This window comes from Anastrepha ludens, chromosome 3 (assembly GCF_028408465.1).
Source record: "Anastrepha ludens isolate Willacy chromosome 3, idAnaLude1.1, whole genome shotgun sequence".
In the NCBI taxonomy this organism is placed as follows: Eukaryota; Metazoa; Arthropoda; class Insecta; order Diptera; family Tephritidae; genus Anastrepha; species Anastrepha ludens.
Genome location: NC_071499.1, coordinates 123,877,203 through 123,901,827, shown reverse-complemented (window position 1 = coordinate 123,901,827; position 24,625 = coordinate 123,877,203). Strand labels below are relative to the sequence as shown.

The 24,625-nt window shown below is 36.6% G+C and overlaps 1 protein-coding gene across 3 annotated transcripts in view; it reads right to left on the bottom strand.

Annotated features, from left to right (window-relative positions):
• LOC128858999 (T-box transcription factor TBX3-like) overlaps positions 1 to 22,192 on the bottom strand; it is a 100,235-nt gene extending 78,043 nt beyond the window's left edge. For 2 of the 3 annotated variants that reach the window (XM_054095651.1, XM_054095652.1), the window contains exons 1-2: positions 22,083 to 22,192; positions 20,973 to 21,126 (exon numbers count right to left, since the gene is read on the bottom strand). In XM_054095651.1, coding sequence (XP_053951626.1) covers positions 20,973 to 21,126; positions 22,083 to 22,192 — 264 coding nt within the window. Of the gene's footprint in view, positions 1 to 20,963; positions 21,127 to 22,082 lie in introns of all 3 variants that reach the window. The other variant, XM_054095650.1, reaches the window with a different exon arrangement.
• Between the last annotated feature and the right edge of the window lie 2,433 nt (positions 22,193 to 24,625).

Here is a 24,625-nt window from a genome sequence, read left to right as displayed (position 1 = left end):
GCCTAAAGCCTCACTAGTACCAAGCTTCCCTTCCTACATTCTTCTTCTCATTTGCTTAAAATTTTTACACAAAATTACGGAAGCCTTAAAAAAGCTTAAAGTATGCAAAAGCACAAAAATGGGTTCTAAAAAAAATCGGTCAAATGAATCTAAAGTCTCACTAGCACCAAGCTGTCATGGCTAACTTCATGCAGTAGAAGTTCTATAACTTAGTGGACACGTCTTGTAGAATGGGAGCAACCAATTAACTTTGTTTTTCCGAATCAGCCCTTTAAAATACTCATTCATGTTTCTAAGCTGAAAGTTCAACAAATTTTAATAAATCCTTCAACTGCAGAATATTTAGTTCACCATTTAAGATTAGAAATGTCACACAAGACTACTTAGTAGACATGTCTTGCAGAGTGTCATCAACCATCTAACTTTTTTTTTGTGTAACAATACCTTAAAATACGCATTAGCGACGTCTGATCTGATATTTAAAAAAATTGTAAATATCTGTGGGTGATTCATTTTACGGTACGTCAGTTATAGGCTCACTCCGAACGCCAAACGTTTTTTATGAGGAGGTTTCTCATGGCAAAAATACACTTCGGAGGTTTGCCATTGCCTGCCGTGGAGCGACCGCTATTAGAAAAACCTTTTTCTATCATTTATGGTGTTTCATGCACAGAGATTGGAACCTACGCACTCCCGAATGGTAGACACGCCCCAGCCCATTCGGCTACGGCGGCCGTCTTCAATATATGCATACACATTTAATTTCTAAGACGCTAGTAAACGCCACACTTTTTCTACTACTTACAGCCTTTGTGTTACATCTTCCTTTTCCCATTTGTCTTCTTGAGAAATTATTCCTACTTTTCCCCGGCAATCCCAAATCCCATTGTGGCCGTCCGCCTTTCAGCAACGCCTTCAAAATACTCAACAAAATCTGCTTAGCCGCCTTTGAGACTTCAATTCTTACTGCCTTTGGTGTCTTGCGCTTTGTTGCGCATTTTGGGACGTAATTTTCTAACTCGATTTTTCCTTTTTCTTGATTTACCCCAAAAATTTCCATCCACCTTTCAGTGGCTGTAACTCCTCCACCGCATAACAACAGGGGGTTGCTATAGTTGACATTAATTTCTATTGTTGTGCCATTTAATTTCAATGTAAACACATACAGCTGACATGTGTGTGTGCGTGTGACTACAATTACGTATTACCTAACTATACGAGTAAGCTGGAATAAGTTCACAAACGCCTTTAAGTATGCGTCTTCGAAATTTAATTTTTATTAGAATTGCTTTCAAGGTAGGCACATCCGCTTTTTGAAGGAACTCGAAAGAGAAAATTTTTAAAACTGTTTGTTATTTTTTTAACATTATTTTCAACTCGATTATCTTCGCTACTCAGTGGCGTGTAGCGCGCATTGTTCACACGCTTCATTGCGCCAGGATCGGGCAACAATTTAGAGACACGATATTTGTAAACTCGCGCATATAATTACGCTGTGGTAAAGATATGTCTTGAAGGATGCTATTGTATTTACAAGGATACTACGAACCAAGTATGCCACAGTTTGGCGCTATTGTTGTGGGCGCGCAGGGATTTTCTCCCAGCATGCGGTACTCAGTTTTCTGCCGACTTCCTTCTGTTTCTAAGGTATGCATGCATTTTCTCTACTTTCACTGCTCCCTCCGCAGAAGAGTCTTTATTAGTTTTCCCCCTATTACCTATTATCCAACTATTCAAAGAATTTGTCTTCTTCTGTCATCATACATCGCATTCACGCTGAGCCTCACTATTCACCTACACTCATTATCACTCAGCCATTGTTGATACTCATCAGCGGCGACCGCAAACAGGCACCCTCGTTCAACCAAAAATTACCCAACACACACCACAATAAACCGCATTGTCTATGAGTAAGCGGTAATAGCCAAGTAGTCGGCTCTAACTGTTTAAGAATCACTTGGTCTGCTTGTTTTGTGGCACAAATAATAGAAAATAGGATCCATTTAATGAGCTGCTCATGCGACAGACAGTTGTGGCATTTTAGCCGCAGGAGGTTATTCAATTCTATTGTAGCAGCAGCAGCTGATTGTGCGCTTGCCTGCCTGTTGGCAACCGCTTTCATATGTTGCAGAGTATCTACGGTTCTTTTCGCCATTCCATACTTTCTTCTTCTGACACAACCTACACAAAAACAATTACTCTGCACGCAGTGAAATCAAATTTGTTTTCGGTGCTATTAGGAAGCGGCGCCTATGGAGAACACACACATACATGCACATAAATGTAGCAGTGTGTGTGTAATGGCAAAAGTAATTTGTTGTTGCAGTTTGTGGCATATTAAGACGTTCTTGCTCATCCTCATGTCAAATGCTTTCAAAGCCTCCGCCTTTGATGTTCCTGCTTACAACTATGCGCTCGTATGCTTGTGTCTCTTCTGCTAATTGAGTTGTAGTACAAGTCGACAGCATCGTAATGGATGCGGTAATTAAGGTGGGCAAAGTGAACGACCAGTTGCCCAAATGCATAGGCAGTCAAGCAAGGTATAAAAGCTGAAGGCGCAGAATGAGACCTAATCTGCGTATATGTGGTTTTTTCTTCGTAAAAAATAAAAGCGTTCAGGCTTATATGATTGCGGACATGTTGTGCATGATATACATGATCGTTAATTTTCACGCAGAGCCCAAAATTACATATTTCTTGCATTTTAGGCGATGTGTGACTCATTTGTGACATGTCTTGCAAAGGTGTCCGTACAAGAAATTTTGCTTAAAAGAGGGAATTATGCGCTTCTACTCATTTTTAGTAATGAATGACATATAGTGGACATGTCGTGCACGGTATCCGCACAAAAATTTTTGCTTAAAAGCGCGATATATGCGTTTATACGCATTTTTAGTAAAGCATATATATATATACGTTTATACGCATTTTTAGTAAAGCATATATATATATACGTTTATACGCATTTTTATTAATGCATGACATATAGCGGACATGTCTTGCACGGTGTCCGTAAAGGATTTTTTGCTTGAAAGCGCGAGTTATGCGTTTCTATGTATTTTTATTAATGCATGACACATAGCGGACATGTCTTGCACGGTGTCCGTAAAGGAAATTTTGCTTAAAAGCGCGAGTTATGCGTTTCTATGTATTTTTATTAATGCATGACACATAGCAGACCATAAAGGAATTTTTGCTTAAAAGCGCGATTTATGCGTTTCTATGCATTTTTAGTAATGCATGGCATATGGCGGACATGTCTTGCAGGAAGTCACCGCAGGTTTATTTGAGGGTAAAACACAAATAATTAATTAGAATTACAATAGGAAAAATTTGGCGTTCGAAATTTGTTGAAAGGATAATGATTTTATATTTAGCATACAAGTACCTAATGAAATTTGTATGCCAAAAAAGGCTAAAATATTTACAAGTATGCAAGCACCCCCATGTTGACCCTGACGACCATTTTTATTGCTTTTGCTGTGCAATATAATACTTCTTTTTATCAACTATAAAATAGTCTTGCATGCCGCACCAGCCTTTAGCACGGGCGACGAAGTAAGGTGCTAGCAAATTACGCAAAACAAGTAGTTCGCACAAAATTAAATTTTCAGCTAAGTCACACCTAGGTTTTTTTTATATTTTTATTTGCATAAAAATACTTTTATAGTTGGTGTGGCTACTTTTTTATTAATAACCTTTCTACAGTTTTATTGAGACTTATTTTAGGTGCCACAGCCAACACTTTTCGAGATGCAGTAAATTGAGCCGACGAGGCAGGCAGGCAGGCAGGCGCGTCGAAAATTCGGTGGCACTGTAATGGTTGGAAGGTTGGGTTTATAAGTCTATAAAAGGAGCAAAAAAATAAAAGTACTTGTATTGGCGAGCAGGTGGGAGGGTTCTCTGAAACAGTATCTAAGTACTGCCTTCGGATTTTTTTAGTAAGTGGCTTAGGTGGCTACTACAATTTTTTTGTAACTAGGAGTTGTTGTTGTTTGCATTTTCTACTCCATACCACTATTTTTGATGTTTTTATGAAAACCCTCCCTTGTGTGTGTATGTTTGTGTTAGTGGAAAAGTTTTCCATGCGCGAAAATATTTCCATGTTTTGCTTTAACTAACATTTTTGAATTTTTTTGCGCCTTGTTTTGTTTTGTTCGTGAAATTCTTTCGTTGGAATTTTTTACCATTCCTCAGCTTTTATTGCAATCTACAACTATTTACTACCTGCCACTTGGTCTACACACCTTTACGCTAGTTTTAGCTAACTTTTTATGTGTCTAGCAGCAGCAGCATTTCTGCTGGCATTTTCTCTCTTTTACTTTGCTTTACTTTTTTTTATTTTTTATTTTTTTGGCGGCGTGTTAAGTGAAATATGGCCAAGTTAAAGAGGTCCGAAATTCCTGACATGACACCAGTCGCGCCAAGAGGAAAAGGAAAACGCTAAAATAGTATTAGGACTTAGTAGTTAGAACAACAATGAAACTACTGTTTGTGTGCACTTACATACTCATACATACATACAACATTCAACCAAGTGGCTCAAATCTAATTTACATAATGTTTTTAGCGCGTACATTTGACACTATCAGCGTTAGAAAACTGCGCGAGCGTGTAGTGTTAAAGCACCCTTTGGGTAGGGATGGAGGGTTGAGCTGTTAGGAAATTCATAGAAATTGTTGGTGACATTAGTAGTATTATAGCGCCGCGTCGGCCATTTGCGCGCCATTAAAACAAATGTGAATGTTGTTTTATATATATATTTTTTTTTTGGTTTGAAGGTAAGTAGTTAAAAGTATGCGGTGGTGTGGGGTGCCTTTTAATTTATGCGCTTTATTACACCCTCATCGAGCGGATAAGGCAAGCACGCATATGGGTAGAGGATAATATCTTGCCACGTGGAATTTTCGAAGAAAGAACGAATTTACAAATTTCAAAAAGTGATATTTAGAAAAAAAAACTAAAAGCGGTCATTTAAACTAAATGCAAAAACCAATAGCGAGCACCTTTTTCAAAAAAAATGCTTGAGGTGAGTGCATTTCTAATATCTTCTGATACTTATGCACCAATCTAAACTTTTCAAAAAGTCTGGCAACTTTATTTTTTACCCTGTCATGCAATTTCGAATATTTGTTTTGGCACCACTAAGGCGTACTGTTGAAATGCCAAAGGTATAAAACCCGAACATGCCTCATTAATTTTAAAAGGCGTTGATTATGCGTAGTCTGAGCGCATACTTTTGGGTCACCCACAAATAATGGAAATTTAGATAAAATTTTATGAAATAAATGTGCTATATTAGAGGTTTAATAAGCAGTCATGAAAATGCAATGCACGCAAGCAGTTTGCAACAGTTGCTGGCCAAAATTGCTGAATAACAATATTAAATGAAATAAATGGCAAAACAAATAAATGAAAATTGTAAAAAGAAAAATTGTTTTTTTTTAACTGTACAAGAAAAAGCGGGCCTATAGAAACAGAAAAACGGGAAAAAATAGCATTACTGTAATTTTCACGTCGAAGTAACTAGAAAAATGATATTTACGTAGAAAGTTTTTTCATTTATGTTAGATTCAAAATAAGCACTAGAACAAAAAGCGTAGAAAATGAAAGAGTTTCATTTAAATCTATTTGAGCCCTACAACACAAATTACATACGTGTTAAAACAACCGAAATTTTTGTAAAACATTTAGAAAGGCTTGAAAAGTATTATTTCGACATAAAACGCATAATGTCTTGTGATGCAAGACAATTTGCGGACATGTCTTGCAACATGTCACCGATAGCATTTTTTTGCGCAGAAAACAAAGTAACGGTGCTGGCATTAATTTTAAATACTTAGAGAGCCTGGTAAGTCTGTCATACAAGTAGCATACAAGCCTTAGGCGTAAGAAATTATTCGCTAATAATAGCTGGTAGTTAACCACCTTTTTGCCCTAAACAAAACTAAAAACATATTTTTTCTTTACTGCTAAGTGTTTATATCTGCGTATGATTAAATGTTGAAGAATATTTGTAAAAGTACTTCCAACCTTCTACCCTCCATAAATTTTCATCTCATCAAATGTTAGACAGCCAGCACAAAAAATTTCGAAAGCACCCTAACGCTCTTCCTTTCACTTTTTCTCTTGCCTCTTAACCTCAGCGTGCAACATCGCCCGTTCGTTAATCTCTAAAACTGATCGTAACCGATACTCCCAAAGGTCCTTTTGAGTATCTTTCCGCACATCTTGATAAGTAATACAATCAAAAAAGGGCAGATATGCAGGATATCATACAAGCATAAATGTGAATGCGTCTAGGTATGGCATGGATTGTTATTGCCGAGCATAAGTGTAATAGGCAAGGGTAGAAGGATGCAAAGATAATGGCTGGGAATAAATTTTGAATTTTGTTTTTTTTCGTATTCAATTCCCGTCAGGCGCTGCGGTTTTTACTTGTATACACGCCCTGAATGTTAGCGCATTGAATAGTGCGCACTTTTCGATTATTTGTTTTGCAACAACTGTATATGTACACAAGTAAAAGGGTAGCATTTGGTAGCGTAGTATAAGCCTGGAAGCGGCCTATGGGCGCAAGGAAGCTGCTGCTGCTGCGAAACGACAGTTGTTGCGTTAGATAAAGATCAATTGGAATGCTTTCAGTCACCCATTTATATAAGTAAATACATAGTATAAGGATGTATATGCTTGCATTAGCACAAATTACATATCCTTAAATATTTCCTGCACTCCTTGTGTCGCACGCACACATTCAAACCACGCTAGTGACGCATTCTGTAGTTACTAGCATTTTTTCGCATTTTTCTTCAATAATTTGCAAGCAGCCCCAACCATTTATATTTTGTTTTTGTACTACCGCTTATTTTTTACACAATTTGCAATTCACAAAAAATATGCTCCACAATTTGTGTGCATAAAAATTGTATACATATACTTTTTACAGTTTACTGCATAACAGCGCACTCAAGAGAAAGTATTTTTTCTCGTTTTTGGAGTATTTGATATGGAATTTTTTCGCATTTAATTTGAGATGCAAAAATGGAATTCTTATTCATTGTTTTTAGTCGGAATTTCTTTAAAAGTTACAAGTGTACACATACAGTTACAAACGCACAAGCGCAATGCGATGTCATAATGAAATTCCTCACAGGCGCCTTGTCAGGATTTTTATACAATTTATACAATAATTTTTGCGCACGAGTGCAATTGTAAAATATTGAAGCAAAAATCTCGAGTGAAGTTTAAAGGCGAACAAGTCAGAGAAGTAATTTAAATAGTCTTTAAGTGCTTAAAACCAAACTTGCGTTACAATTATGTATTTAATAAAAAAAAATACGTAGAACGAAATATACAGAATTTTTCACTTAACTAATTCTTAAGTTATGGCAAATTGAATGAAACACAAAATTAATATAAAAAAAATCTAAATTAAAAACAAAAGTTATTTTATAAAAATATTCTGAGCACATATTTTACAATTTCTCATACTAATACTCACAAATAATTGGCGCGTACACCCTTTTTGGGTGGTTGACCGAGCTCCTCCTCCTATTTGTGGTGTGCGTCTTGATGTTGTTCCACAAATGGAGGGACCTACGGTTTTAAGCCGACTCCGAACGGCAGATATTTTTATGAGGAGCTTTTTCATGGCAGAAATACACTCGGAGGTTTGCCATTGCCTGTCGAGGGGCCACCGCTATTAGAAAAATGTTCTTCTTAATTTTGGTGTTTCGCCGAGATTCGAACCGACGTTCTCTCTGTGAATTACGAATGGTAGTCACGCACCAACTCAATCGGCTACGGCGGCCGCAGGAATACATTTTAATAAAATGCGCGCATGTTAAGCTGCTTGACTATTTTATTTCGTAAATGTATACTTATGTATAAACAAAAAAGACCCACTTTTGCTCCAGCTGTTACTTTAAGTTTCTATTTGCGATATTTACTCGGAAATTTTCTACGAAGCTGCTGCGAAATTCCACTCTCACTCGATGCTTTAAGTTTTCTGCTTGCTGCAAATCAAATTTTATTAAAACATTTCAATCATTAGCGAAGTTATAACCATGCAATGACACACAGCGCCTGCGGATATGCTATAATTTCTTGCATTTTTTCGCCATACGTGCATTTTATGGCAATGCGAGGGTGGCAAGCACCTTCAGCTTCGTCGTTGAACACAATTTTGTACCATAGAAATGAGCACGTCTTTTGTTTTCTTCATTCCATATTAATTGTGAATGTGCGCATTACTTTCACATTTTTCTATAAAATCCAATTCCCTCATACAATACATTTCAAAGTTGTAGGTGTTTGCGCAATTTGTGAAGTGTCAAGCGTGGTGTGAAAAATGCCCTCAAGTGACACACATCTACAAATGCATGTGCATTTGTTGCCACCCCTTTCAGATTTCCATGCACAATGCATAGGCAGACCCTTCTACAGTCGTGATTTGCCTTCAACTTGCCTTTGCTTTGTTTTCACGTTTCAATGGCAGTCAATTATAATTTCTTCTCAAGAAAAAAAAAAAAACTTCAGTGCAGCAGCCATTTTTTATTGTTTTTGTATGTAGGTGTTAAGTGGGCGGCTAATTAGCGACCAATTTTTTTCTTTTCGTTTGTTTGAAACAGGTGCACCACAACAAAGGAAGGAGTTGGTGCAAAAGATTGGATTCGAAATTGTTCAATAATTTAAAGACCGACGACCTAACTAAAAATATACTTTTTTAAGACATACAAAAATCTTGAATTTTTAACTGAACTTGTTTCTTTCCAATTCAACGCATCTTTGGTAGCAAAAATAAAAACTTGTGAACCAAAAAGAAGTGTATCCAGCTCAGTAACTTGTAAGCTATTTTTGCTCGTCTGTAAAACGCAGCAGGAGAGGGTTACGCATGTCCTGCGAGCAGGGCTTAACAACTTCGAAAGTAGGTGGACGAAAGAAAGTGAGCTAACGAGGTAATCAAAGGCGAAATAGCAAGATAAGGATGTTTGTGGGGCAAGCAAAGTTATAAATATGTAAACATAAAATATATGTATGTATAGAGGAAACTAAGTATATCAGCGGCACACAGATAAAAAAATATTTGTAATATTTTGAAAAGTATACATGAACAAATTTTTAGGCCCTGAATCTTTTATTTTTATTTTTTTTTTTTAAGCCACGAAAATCAAAAAAGTATACATAAGTGCAATTAACTACCTGGATAATAGAGAAATTTGTTCGCTTCACGATTATGCAAACTAAATTACTCATTTTGCCATAACAATGCTTATTTTTAATTTTTTTCTGCAAGGACACTCTGATCCTTGAAGTCGTAAACTATATTTCTCAATTTCTTTGCGAATACTTCACCAGTTAATGACTTTACTATAGGTTTTATGCAAAATTTGTTAACAGATATCGATGTCCTTTAAACAAATTTGGTGTGTTTGCACGCAAATTCTCAATATTTACAAAAATGGGGCGCTTTGAAAGCATTTAGCAAATTTTTTTACACAAGGACATCAATGTCCTTGAACTCAAAAGCTGCGGAAGTGACTTTATTTAAATTCTTTAAGGAGGAGCACCACCTTTTACACAGATTCTTTGTCAAATTTTGTAAAGGACATTCGTCGTCGGGTAATGAAACCACGTTTCTCCGCATTGTCAATTTCTTATTTCTCTAAGTGTAACGTATATTCACATTAAATTCACATAGAAAGAAATAAATGTGCTACGCATGTATGTGCTTGCACTCTCAAAGAAAAATAGTATCCCATGAATCGCCCTCTGTCATGCACCCGTGTATGTGTTTGCTAACTTTCATGCATTGCGCACGCATGAAACTACCAAACGAACCAAAAACGAAAATTGGCCAGATGCTTTTGATTTTCTATCTGAATTGTTTCAAGTCTCCCGCAGGAGGACACAAAAAGGTGAACCAAGCAACAAGAAAGGACTCACAAAGCTATATTACTTATAAATGAACAAGTAAGCGGTGTAAGCGGTTGTGAGGCGTGCGTCGGACACAAAAGTTGTGAAGGTGGTGGAGCAGGAGGAAGCACAAAACATGTCTGTGTGCATGTGGGCTGAAATTAAAGCGATACACGCACGCTCACACTTGAAAGCACACACAAGGATAATGGCTGGAATGAGCGTGAGTAAGTTTGAATGCGAAGTTTTTCGAAGATGGAAAGGTGTGTGGATAGATTGAGCAATATTAAAGACAGCAGCAGTGCTAAAGAAGCTGGATAGGGTAGAAGGTAGGGATGAGCATCTTCTGGCGTGCAAGAAGGCGAAGAAATATGAAGGTGTGTGTGTGGCTGTGAAGTGAGTGTGTGCCTTTTGGGCAACAATTAATTTGATTTGAGCACTCAAGCTATGGCCAGAGTGGACGAGAAAGCAAACGAGAAAGCAAGAGAATCCCGATTGGAATGCCGATTGCGGAAAAGCGGCTCTGTTAAATTTTTATCTCGAAATTCAAGCTCAAATCTGGTTCAAGCTCAAGCTCAAATCTGGTTTGGTGCCTTAGGTTCCCCAAACTATCTGAAAAAGTATCAGCTGGGATGAAAAGCTGAGCGTTTTGGCGCCACTTAGATCGATTTGCGCTTTCTTTTAAAATCACAGCTACCAGCGGTTTTAAGCCAAGCATCGTTTTTTAAGTCAGTGTGTCACTAGCCATTGAAAACTCTCACGCGAACCATTCACAAAAAGTCGTTTTTAAAACTTCTTAGAAGTCATTAGGCGCTATCTGGAATCGCTAATAGAGGTATTTTAACGCTCCCAGATGGTATTCAAACCTGCCAGTGATTACAGAAAAGGAGTCAGTAGTCCTTACTGGTAGTCAGTGTATTTCTTTGCTCGCCCGAGTGCGCCCGTGGATCCCCCGAACGGTCCATTTTTCTTCTTTTTTCTTATGCTGTTAGTCGATTCTCGGCCTGTAGAGAGCTTTTTTGAGAGCGTAAGTTGTGGCTCGAAGTCGCTCAGAAAAAAAGTCCGGGTGGGTTTGGGAAAACTGTCTAATTGAGTGGTCGACTATTTTGTGTAAAAAACAGAGGAATTAAAAACAATCAACAACAAATAACTTTGAAGTTTTTTTCAAGCAAGAAATGGCTCCAGCGCTACATATCTGTTTACGCTCTATTGAGAAGGCATTTCGTGCTTACACTTGTTTGCCCCAAACTTGACCGAAAGTTTGAAACCCAAACCTAGCTATTAGTCACAAAACACCATCGATAGTCAGCCGCTAACTCATCGGAGTTTCCTATTGGGCAACTGTTGCCAAAAAGTCCATCCGAACTATCCAATTTCTTTGAAGTCTGCATTAAATCGGAAAATGTATGAGTAAAATTTCATGAAATTGCGCACAAACGCAGAAAATTAAGTGTTCGTTTCGACCAATACGTTAAGCGGTACCAAAGGCGAGAACTCGCTGTATACCACCGATTTTACTCTTTCCAACCAACCAACCACTTTTGCGCTACCTTTTCAATGCTCTTTGACCATATAAGCATAAATTAAAATACTATTTGAGTCTTCGTGTAAGTGGTAAAATGGTGAAATGGTAGTTTCCACTTGCCACTAGTCACATTAACTGCATAGTTTACCGTATGCAACATGCCACACACATACGAAAGTGGTACAAAGGTTGCCATTAGAGATGCAACACATGTTTGGAAATGTGTATGTGCCTTTTCTGACTAATCAAAAGTGTTTGTGTCGCATTGTTAAATGTTTTAGTTCGTTACACACGAGCTTAAGTACGCTCGCCACATATCCTTTGGTGGGTCATAATGATTCAGAGTGAAATATGGTATGTCCAAAAATCTAAATTGACACTTAATTTCAAAATAATTGGGAAATATTGGACTGACACGTTTGAAAATTGCAAAAGAATGGACACCGCGATGCTGGTCCCTTAGCTCTTTTTTTAAAGCTATTCTTAAATTTTTGTGAAGTAGAGAGTAGAAATTTTTCTAGTATTAGATTATCTTGAAAATGTGTCTTCTAAATAAATGGAATTCTGCTGAAGAGTAGACCCACAACTTTTTAAGCTTCTTCATCCAATGCATACCTGTGAAAAGCGACAACAGGCATACCTACTTGGGTAGGAAAAAATTGCCTATTGGCTTCTAGGAAGCCTTATTTTGCGATCCAGGTCCATTATGGAAACAGATATTACTTTATATAAGCCAAACTAATGATGTTTGACATGTAAGTCTTCCATACCTTGATGGTTCCAACAAATTTCAGAGCTCTAATGCTCTATAACACTATCCCTACTAGACGAGATCTCCACTGAACATTAAGCTCCAGTTTCAGATATGATTATTCACAGCGCGTTATCTGGCTCGGTTACATAGTCTCAGCGAAACTTTATTCAAATCATGCCAACTAGCCGTGGCCTCGACTGATGATTAAACAGTAGACACAAGTGAACAAAGAGCTTTGTTTTATTCAAAGCTAAATTTACTGCTCACCCTACAGTGCAGAGTCGGTGCTCCCAATAACTTTTTTTCTTTTCAAATTTCAGATATGTGTTACAGGGACGAAATCCAACGCACAAGCTCTATTTTCAAAAAGTGCTACTTTGGACTAAATAGGCAATTGAGTAGTAAAGCTAAAGCTTGGACGATGGCAATATCCGATGAGGCGTCTCTTGTAGTGCTTGTGAGAAAGATTTTGCGGAAAAATTTTGGACCTTTGCATGTTCAGTTAAAGATTAAATCATAGGAGGGAGCTGAGTTTTTGATATGAAGAAAGGCACAGTCAAGCACGTAGGAGAAAGCCTTTTTGAGCGGGCAAGTCGCTGTGTATATAAGCAATGAAGAAGGTTCCAAGCCAAGAAGTTAAAAACCATCTGCTTTGAGACAGATGCTCTAATTGTAGGAAAAAACAAGACTCACAGCACAAACCTAATCAAATTAGATAGTCGCGTTTAAGGCTTTAGTTTTAAAGTGTTTTTAATCATTTCATCTCAAAGTGGAAAACCTTCCGACTATATACGGAAGTCAGTTTCATTGCTTGGTACTCCTTTCCTTTGGCGCAAGAAACATATGCGGCAAATAATGAAGGAATAAAGTAGAAGAATTCTGATCGTAACCACCTCTGGGCGGTAAGGCTGAAATTTAGCGCAGCGAGTCTCTTTCAATACAACTCTTCTTTGACGCGCCTGAATAAGAGGTGAGAGCTGAAGCTACTGATTTCGAGCGCATTGTGCGAATGCATACAAGAGGAAATAATTTTAACACTTGACGCAATATGTTGTACGTCACACCTCAACGGCAATGCTCGCCCGGTCGACGAAGTGTTGAAGTGTGTGCTTCAAACAAGCACTCACATTCACACACACACACATTGACACTGTGGAGCACTCATACCAGCAAATAAATAAAGAGCATGAAAAAAAAAACTAAATGCAAAGTTTGTGGTGTTGCATGCGACATGCATGGAAAAATTTCAACCCCACCGCCAGCTGTTGCAAGCAGCAGCATGGCTGCTAGTCGGGGTAACAATGGAAGGAGTTGTATAGAGCGCAGAACAGTGGAGAGGGCGCGCGCTCGCTCTATAAAACCACAGAGACAGGGGTGCGAAAGTCGTCCTACTACGCGCAAATCAATATGGCCGTTCTCGCACAACAACCATTATTAGCGGCTTGTGGTGCGATGTCCGTGTATATTTTATGCACTTTACTTATTGTTGATTTTTGTAGTTGTTTTTTCGTTTTTTCTGCTTTTGTGGTGAGCGCCTTGTGCTCTCGGTAGTCTGCGAGAGTAGTTTTTTAATTTCATTATTTTTCTTTTTTTAATTTCTTGCTTTGTAATTTTTTAATGATGGCCTTCCCTTTGTTGTGCGAGTACGATTATTTTTAGCGTACACCGCAACCACCTAGACCCGATGATTTGCTGGAGTTTTGTGTTTTTACGCTGAGCGCGTTTTATTTAAAATTCTTTTTAATTCCGCATGCAGTTTGACAGCCGGCTTTTGTGGCTTTGATTTTTTATTTATGGCTTTACAAATACGAGGAAGTATGTGGTGGTAACACCTCGCTGTAGTGGACGAGCGACGGCTCATTGAACAATCTGTTCTTTGCTTTTTTATATTTTTTTATCGAATGGAGTAACGATGTAAATACTCAGTTCTTGCAATCCGGATAGTTCTCACACAAACTACGGCGGCCACAAACCGAAACAAAACTAGGCTACTCTAATGAATTTCATGGCAAACACTCTTTCTTCCTTTGGGATCTCCGCTTACCCTGCGTTATCCTGGTAGTAACTCCTGCAGACTTCAAGACGGAGAGAAAAATTAGTAAAAGGAATCATCGAATTTTGTGGGCAGAACACACAAAATATAAAGGTGTAACATACGACGGAAATTTGAAGAAAACTAAATTCCATAGTTACCTTAGAAACTGAGAAGAATAACAACTACACAAGTGCAATACCCAGAGCAACAAACTAATGAAAGACCCCAAATATGGAATATTTGAAGCAATAATTCTGAATAAATAAATAAATTTATTTCACAACTCGATGGCTCAATCCAAAACTTAGTCTTAGAAAGTCTAAGAAAATTTGAACAAATTTCGGATTGCTCGGTTTGGTAACCCCAGAACGAAACTCGCAGGTCAATCGCAGAAGAATACAAAGCTCGCAGGAAGCTTATGTATTTAATAAGTCGATAACTCCACGCGAAAATCAGTGCTAATAGATTTGAAATCTGAAGATGGAGTAGAAGGGATATCAGATTTCATTAGTAGAATTCCTGGTCGAAGAAAAGTTGTGCGCTCTTTTAACACTGGCCTAGAAAATTGAACCAAAACCCAGTTCTAGCAGACAGGCAAGCTCGAGAAGCAAAGCATTTTATTGAACTCGACGAAATGATGAGCAAACTGAGCAGATAGAAGCAGCAATTGGAATTGGTGGATGCTTCTACTCAGGGAGATGTATAATTCTAACTTGGAGGTTTGAACAGGAGAGCTTGGAGCGCTAAACGAAGAACTCAGCAAGTTTTACAAGTTCTAATAATGGATAACTTGTAGAGAAGCTGAAATTCCAAAACTTATTAGAAATTGCAACCTGAGTCTACAAAAATCGAGAGGTCCTTCTGGCCAGGGGTATATCAGCGGGGCTCGAGGGAACTTCGAAGGCTAACAAAGCCGCAGCTCTCGAACTTTCTGGGCATCTTTACTGGGCATTGCTCTATAGGTGTCCATGCAATGAGACTTGCGATTGCTTCAATTATTTTCTGCAGAAGCTGTCTGAAGGATGAGATGGAATCGTCCCAGCCCCTTCTTCTCAATTGCCGTGCTTTCGTTGGGCAAATAGTCAGACATCTGGGTTCTCAAGTCTTTTGGTACACCTGCGGATGTTGCAGCTTTGTGAATTTCATCAGCAGGTTGAAGTGGTTAATACAAATGTAATTAGCCACTAGTGGTAATCAGCCTCCTCTAATCCAAAGACCCATCTTTTTCTTTTCCACCTCGTTGGTTCTTTTCCCTCTACTTTGCCCCTGTACGAAATCCCAATGGACAGATTTTGATTCGGTGTGCAAGTGGGTTCCTCGCGTTGGCAGTCATTTATCCTATCCTAGGGAGAGCCGGTTTCAGTTCAAGTGAAATTGGGAACTTCAAAATAAAAGCTGGGTAACTTGAAATTTCGATGCGCAAATAAATATGTCCAATTGTAGATGAACTGAATTGATGGCGAAGATATTAAGCTCTGGGAAAACACTATCAGCATTGAAGGGCAGAGGTTCATGTAGTCCACTGTAAGGAAGGGCATATAGCCTGTAGATAAGTAAGAAGTGCACAACGAGCAGATGAAGAGAGGTGGAGGAAGACAGTCACTTAATCGAGCTGGACTCATAAGCACCTCTTTAGCTGTCGAACACCATTTCACCCGCTCTGAAATACATCACCTACGCCTTATTTTCATGTTGCACGTCTGCCTTGGTTGATTTTCTAACACGAATTAATTAACGAAATTATAAATTTAAATCTAAAAAATAGAAAAGTGAGCTGAAAAAGTGATTATTGTAATTATCTCAATATAATTAGACCACACATTTTTTTTTTTAAATCGAAGGATACTCAATAAAGAAATAGCTTGCCGAGTAAGACCAAATTGGCCATATGGTGTATCGGACGCGTGTTGCGTGTCTTTGTGGGCAGCCAAATTCATGTGCTACGCTTTTTCACTTCCATCATAGGTCACATGTTTTGACACGCAGTCAGTCGCATAGTTTAACAGTTCAACGGTTTGCAACGTTTTTTAGATTTTTCTTCTATTTCGTTAAAGTTGGAGAGGTATCAGGAAGCGTGCGTGTAGTTCAACGACCATTTTGGCCGGCCATGTAGCGTCCACGACGGGGCGTAGCCCTTAGCGGCTAGTGGGCGTAGGTGCTTCCGTGACTGGGAATGCAAACATATGGAGTGGATAGAGAGTAAGCGTGAGTGTATGCGTGGGGCGTGCCACCATTGCTTGCCACAAGAAACCGCAAACAAACGCGTACCTCAAAAAATTAATAGCAGTAGCAAACCAACATTTTGGGTATTTCCCTCGTGAGTGGTTGTAGGACGCGACGTGTGAAGCGCCACAACTGACGGTGGGCGTCAAGTAAAGGCCAATACAAAAGCGACAAATTAACAACTAAAAGTAGTAATAGGTACTCTTGCTATGTTAAGTTGGTGCCAAGGTCCTGCTATTGCTAACCCTTTTCCGGGTTACCCTGCACTTGCTAGTAGTGCTTGCTGTGGCACGTTCCTGTAGTGTTCACCTACGACTACAGGCGGGTTTTCCGCCTGTAGCGCGTGAAAAATTACACAACCATTACCATGGGTTTACGAACCGCCCCGCCCTACTAAAGTCGTCGCTACCCTTGTATGTGTCAAAGTTCGTGCGTTTAGCGCAGCGATCGGTCATCTTCGGCGTGCACCAGTCTACTGGCATATGCCGCTAAATGTTATGATTAGCTGTACCACGAGCGAATTTCCTTAGCGGCCGAAGAGCGTGCAAAGACTGGCAAGTGGTATATGCCCTTGTCAAGCTAAAAAAAAGCCAATATGTCAATTTCCTTTTTCACCTCCTTGACTCCTTCTAGTGGCTTTCACTGCCGTAGGCTCAGCGCGACGGGTGGTGGCGACACCACATACATAGTTACAACTTGCTGGCCCTGCGCTCATCCACCATCACCTTCTCCCAGTCGCACATATCAACCGTTTGTCCGTCCATGCAATTCGCAAAGATCAAAAGCATCGCTTGCAAATTGCCGCCAACACCGTCGCCATCGCCATCGCCAATGCCCAGTCGTCTTCGCGCAGCAGCCAACTTTGCTGATGGCGTACATCAATAAATAAATTCTTGTCTGATCATTGCGCCAGCAACGGCGGTAATCTCGCGCCTTTTGTTGCTGTTTTATACTCATTTTATTGCGCTATTTAATCCGAAATAGCGAATGAGTAGGAACAAAAAAAAACCTACAACGTTGATCAATCGAATCAAGCGGCGAGCGTGTGGCTGTTCATACTTCTGAGCTTTGCTGCGCGCATGCAAATGCGCACAATAAACTAGACATAGCCGGACTAACCGGACCTATTCAGTCCCACCATGGCACTAGCTTTGCTGTACGCCAACAGCATCACAGTATTCGTAGTTTATTGTAGCATTGGCGGCAAAGTTCAAAGACGTTGCGAAAAGCAGGCGGAATTAGCCAAAAGACTGATTGGAAAACAAGTAGAAAACGTGGCGCATGCTAGTGGGGGCCTTGTGGTGGTCCGATGGGGCACATGGAGTGCGCAGTAGAGGGTGGCTGTTGAGGCGAGATCATTTTTGTGGAGTGGACAAGCTGATGCTGCTGTTGGTGATGCTGGCGTGCAGACAAATATGAATCGTTATGATCATCGCCACCGCCAATCGCCACTGTCGCTGTCCAATCGCAGGCAGCCAACAGGCAGCCAAGCGTCGATCGTTTATCTGCGTCTGGTGTGTGCGGCGGCGTCTTGCGTTTTTCGTGCCGCATCGCTGCCACATTGAGGATGCAGTGGCATGCGATTATTTCGATTTTTTATTAACGCTTCACTTTGATAATCAATACAGAACTTAGTACTTCATATCAATTGATGGACGTATGGAGGCCAGGAGTTGGAAGTGGAAATGAAGAGAGTGCGCAGATAATTAATGAATAAGTAATACCTACTTTGGATGGAAAATGAATGAGGAAGTGGACGTTTTTATAACTCAAAAGTAACAAGCCATGTTGGAAGTAATGGCAATCATTATTAAATGAAGCGTTCGATCGCGCAATGATCCATTGCGGCTGATCAGTTGGCCGCACATGTAATATTAATGAGTCATGCATACAATCGGCGGAATGAGGGAAGCTGGAATACTCGTATGCGCTAAAAGGTTCAAGAGGCGACACTTTTACTGATTAAACTTACAGTGGTGGGATCGAGCAGGAACAAAGTGCCACTCCAGTGATAAAGCAAGCTAAATGATAGTCACAGTAGAGCATACCAAACCAGGAAATTCGATTGCATAGTGAAGAAAGCAAAATAGACTGAAGGAGGAGAAAATGAAGAGCTTCAAATAAGTTATTTGGATATTTGCTTTATCATCTTTCATGCAAGGCTTAAATCAAAAAATTTTATTTGAAAAAAATGCGCATTAAAAATAGCGAGCTATTCTAATTTTGAAAGAATTATAGGCTTTTCAGAATTATACGCTTCTAAAGAGCAATAAGAGCATTCTAACATTAAAATGTAGTTGAAAACCAAATTTTTTAGCTGATACTTAAATAAGAGTGATAAATTTTAGGAAACTATTTTATGTTCGAATACTCGAACTTATATTTTAAAGCTTGCAAGTACTTATATTAAATTTTAGAAAAAAATTTATGTTCGAAAATTCGAACTTAAATTTTAAAGCTTGCAAATACTGCTATTTGGAACGCAGTTGCCTTATAAATCTGGAGGACGCAAAAAAACATAGTTAAGTCGAGTTCGAAAATTAGGCGTGCCAATCAAATACTACTCAATTATTTTTTTTAATTTATGTTCGAATATTCGAACTTACCTTTCTATAGCAAATTGTTGGTTTTATTATATACCAAAAAATATTATTAAATAAAATATGGAAAATATGAACTTATATCGAATTCGAACATTCGAGCATTTATTTTAAAACTTGTGAATTGCTCTTTCAGTCATAACAATATTCCGCGAAACTATGCGTTTCAAACACACAGGATGAAATGGGTATTTTTATACCGGAACTGGTCCCGTGACGCTCCACATAATCTTGTCATTAGGTATCTTAAGCTATCCAAAGCTGAGCTAAGCTTAACGTTTTAAAGTGCCAAAGCATGCAACGACTCTTTGAAGCCAAAAATAGAGCGATGCAATTTTTGGTGAGCCAGTAATTATCTGGCAAATCAGTCAGAAAACAAAAATTGGTTCAAAGTTATCAAAGTTTTATAACTCCCTCAGTTTTCCTCTGAATTGCTTGAAACTTTTGCACAAAATTACGAGAGCGTTAAGCTTTTTCAATATGCAAAAAAAACAGAAATCGGTAAAAAAAATCGGTCAAATGAGCCTAAAGCCGCACTAGGAATAAGTTGCCCTGCGAAATTCTTTCAGTCAAAGTTCTATAACTCCCTCAGTTTTCCTCTGATTTTCCTCGGATTTTACGACCTACGGATTATGAGGTTAATAATTCCTTGGCGAGCTTAAGTCATTCTATCTGCGAGTCAGCCAATTCACCGACGTGTAGCTTTTGCTCGCTCGCGTTGGTCTATCACTACCTGATGCTGGGATCAGCATAAATATCGACTTGTAACGACAGCTATCACAGCAGCAATGGTTGCCTCCGCCACTAGACGCACTAAGCCTGGGTGCAACATGTGTGGCAAGAGTAGCCTATGGCGGTTACACCCGTACATATATGTATGTATGTATGTATATAGACAAGCGAATTTTTTATATATTTTTTCCTCTTTTTCACATTTCTTAGCTTTTTTTACCACACAATTGCTACTTTTTGTTTGCTGTGGTTGTTGGTGCTTTACACATTTTAAGCGCTTATAGCAATAAATAAATTGTATAAACAACAAAAGCAATAACAACAAACACAAACAACGCGCGTTGTTAGCGAGAAAACGATTGAAGTTGCCGACAAAAATGGCGCCGTTCAGAGGCGGCGATTGATGAGCGGCTTTTTGCCACGAAATGGCGTATGAATAAAGGAGAAAAAAAATTGTTTGAGGAATAGCAAAAATACTTGAAACATAAATTATAAATAAGAAATTCAAAAAAATAGCACCAAATTTTATTACATAAATATGTAGAATAAGAGATATATGTTTGTATTGGTATATGGAAACTAATTGATAATGCAAAGATGTTTAAATGAGCCGATAAAAAATTCTCTCAATCTGAAATCTAAGCTTTTACACAACAAAAATTTGCAAAACAAAAAAAATTAGTCTTTTTTAATTTAACACTTTTTAATAAAACAAATTTCTAACATTTTACCATTTGAAATTTGTATAAAATTTGATATTTTGAAGTTCTTAATAACTTAAATATTTTCCTTCTTTTTTGACATTTTACCGCAAGAAATTTGGGTAAAATATGACATTTCCAATTTTCAATAATTTAAATATTTTTCTTATTTTCTGCGAGATTTATTATACAATATTAAAAAGAATTATTTGCTCTATTAATTAATTTTACTCTTCTGTATTTTTTCGTAATAAATTTAAATTGTTCCCTTAAATGCTTTTAATTTTTGTTTGTAATTTTTTTTAATGCCGAAAATTTTAAATTGAGAAAATTCTTTATTTTTTCCCAAACTTTTGTTTTCGTATAACAGTAAGGCGGCTATTTTCTGTTTTCAACATCGAAAATAACTCGACTTTGAACGCTCTTTTTTGTGATTTTTTTTTTGTCATGAAATTTTCGGTAAACAGAGAAGACGTACAGTACTTACAAATCCATGTTTATCACTAATATTGTTGGTCAATTTTAATTTGTGAAATGAGACGACCTTCTGCATCCACTGTTCGCCGGTTGTGGGCGAGTCGGGGTGGATGTACATGCGTTTTGGCATTTCTGGATCCGCTTTGCCGGCGATCATCCAGCGGCTGTGAGGAAAGGAAAAAAATTAAAATTTATTTGAAAAATGTTTAAAAGGAAAATTAAAAAAACAAAATCAATAAAAAAATATTCTATGCCAGTATATATTTTCACGCGCAAAAAAAAATTATTTAAAAAAAAATTTTGATAGAAAGAAAATCGCGTTTAAATTTTAGTTTTTAATTTGAGTATTAATTTTTGCGTTTTTATTATTTTAGTGCAAAATATTCTCTAACGACAGATATTTATTTATAAAAATTTTTGAAGCAAAAGGAAAAGCAAATGGAATGCAAAAAATTAAATTTAAAAAAAATATCTTGAAATTTTCTTGTTATTTATTATAATCTTTTTATTTAGAAAAATTTTCGCAAGCAAAGGTAAAAGAAAATTAAGTTAACAAAACAAAATTCTGAAATTTTGAAATTTTCTTATTATTTTACTATCATTTTTTTTACAAAAATTACTTGCTTTCGCAGAAAATTTAGAACATTTTTTTGTATATAAGAAAAGCACAGAAAATTTCTATAATTTAATTAATTAATTTTCGTAAGCTTTTAATAATAAATTTTGATCCTAATTTGACTACGCATTTTTTTATTTTTTGTACAAAATATTTTGAACTAAAAATATAAGACAATTTTCTTTGTAGTCCGTCAGAGAATAGTAAAAAATTTAAAACCATAAATGTGGAGAAAAATGTAAGCAAAAAACATTCTGAAAACAAAAATTTAAATAATTTTTTTGTTTATTCAATAATATTTCCTGTTAAAAATACTCGGTACGAACAATTTATTTATTAATTTATTAAAATGAAATACACTTATAAATGTCTATGAAAAATGGCACTTCCGCTTCGTTTTCATTGGAAAATATAAAAAAATTTGTAAAAAGGGGAAAATTTTCGAATTTAAATGTGCTTAATTTTTTTTTTTTTTTTTTAATTTTAAAAATCAATAAGACTCACCTGTTATGAAATTTATAACGGTAATCGTCCGCAGCGACGATATCCAAGAGCAAAATATATTTCGCCTTGGCATCCAGGCCCGAAACGCGGAATTTCATTTGAGGAAACATTTGTCTGAAATGAAAGAAAAAAGTTAAATTAATTACCATTTTTTAAATTAGAAAATTTGTAGGCACAGTCGCAGTAAAATACGTAGTTAAAGAAAAAATATTTGCACTAACCACATCAAATTAAAGTTTTTCTATCAATCTGCATTTTTTCATTATTCGACCACCAAAATCTCATTCAATTTGCTTTATAATTTCTGTTCAACAATTTTTCTTACTACTCATCAAATGGCGCCTGCTGGCGGCGCCACACACCATACATTCCCCACACAAACATACACACAAGCACACGAAATACCAGTCAAATTTACAAATTTTCACCCAAGACGTCAACGACGTTTACTTCTCGCTTGAAGCAAACTAAATTGAAATTGGCTGCAGCAGCCACAGCAATCATAACAACAACACCAACAACTACTATAACTACGAAGAAAAAGTTGCAAACTCGAAAATTGCCACCACACACTAAAGGCAGCAACAGCACAACAACAATAACATCATTGCATGCTGCCACCATCGGAAGTCATGCCACACAAGGCTAGGACGCAGAAGAATTGGATAGGCAAACAGGCAACAAACAGGCAGTGGTTAGGGCACTCCATCGCTAGCGGTCATTATGTGGGCTGATCGCGCTAATGTTGCAGCTTTGTGGCATGGTTGTGACTACGTGCATGTATTTGTGTGTGTGTATGTGTGCACGGTTGCCCACTACAGGCGCTCTCCAACCGAAAAACCAACAAACCATTAAATCCAAAAGCAAACATTTTTATTTGGACTACATGTTGCAAGTTCATCATAATGCGCCACACAGTCATATATTTGGAGCCTACGAGCCCTTCGCTGTGCTATGCGGTGCGGACTGGCGCTTGCGCTCGCCCATTTACAACAAATATGAAAATTATAACTTTAGGCAGCAATCACTCAATCTGTGCAGCGGCAATGGGCAACAGGGTAAGAACGACCACAACAACAATGGAAGTGGCAAAAATCCACAAAGAAAATCTACACGCAGAGAAAAGAGTGAATGAAAGTATTTATAAATTTAAAGAAAAATAAAAAAAAATTTATCTAAGAAATGTTGCAATAAAAAAGAAGTTAATTAACTTCTTTTGAATTGAAAAACAAAATTGCATTTAAAGTCATTTAAAGTTTCTTTAAGTTGTTAGGAAAAAATCGAAATAAGTTTCGAAATTAGTTGAAATTTTCGAAAATTGAAACAAATATAATATAAATTTTTAACACTTTTTTAAGCAAAAATAATAATTTAATAATAATAATTAATAATCAAATAAATAGAGAAAAACTAAATTGTAGAAAATAGTTTTGAAAAATTGAACAGAACTAATAAAGAAAAAATTAGCTAGAAGAAAAAACTTCGATGCTAATTGCAGCTTAAATATAATTTTGGAAAATTAAACACCACTAGTAGAAAAAAATAAAGCATGAAGAAAACAAATCGAGGTTTATTGCAGCTTAAATAAAATGGTCGAAAATTGGACACAACTTCCAAGTAAACTACAAATGTTTAAATTTTAGAAAATTAAAAATATTTTTATTAATTTTTGCATTTTTCAGAAGTTAATAAAGTTGTGAACTTCAATATTCTGTGAATTTTTTTAAACTAAAAAAAGTTAAAAATTAATTTTTGAGTTTCTTTCGATTTTATTAAATAATTTTTCATATATTTTTGATATTTATTTTATTACTTTTTACATTTTTATTATGTTTTTTCAATATTTTTTATATACATATGTATTTTCAATATTTTTAAAATATTTTTTTTAAATAATTTTTTAAATATTTTTTTTTTTATAAGTTTTCTTTATATTATATATCGTTTTATACATGTTTTATATTTTTTGAAATATTTTTTTTTTACATTTTTACATATATTTTATATTTTTTAAATATTTTGCTTTAATATTTTTAAAATTTTTTTTCATATTTATTTAATATTTTTTATATACTTTTAATTTTTTTTTTATTTTTCTTCAATATTTTCTTATATGTTATATATATATCGCACCCTAAATACAAAAGGGTCACAACTCAAAATTTTCCACAGTCGAGCTTGATTTGTTTACAGTAGCACAGAAAACAAAATATGTGACATATCACGCTGAAATTTGCCATGTAAGCTTATAACAGTTCTACCAAAAAACAAAAAATTTATTTTTGCCATATGTCATCCGCGGACCGTTTTATTGATAACGTCTCGTTCATATTTGAGCAGAAGTACATTTTGAGTTGTGAACCTTTTGTATTTAGGGTGCGATATATCTATTTATAAAATTAATTTTTAATATTTTTCATTAATACTTTTTTACATAATTTTTATATTTGTTTAATTTTTTCAATATTGTTTAAATTTTTTTTTTTTTATTATTTTTATACATATTTTATATTTTTTTAATGTATTTTATACTTTTTTTAATA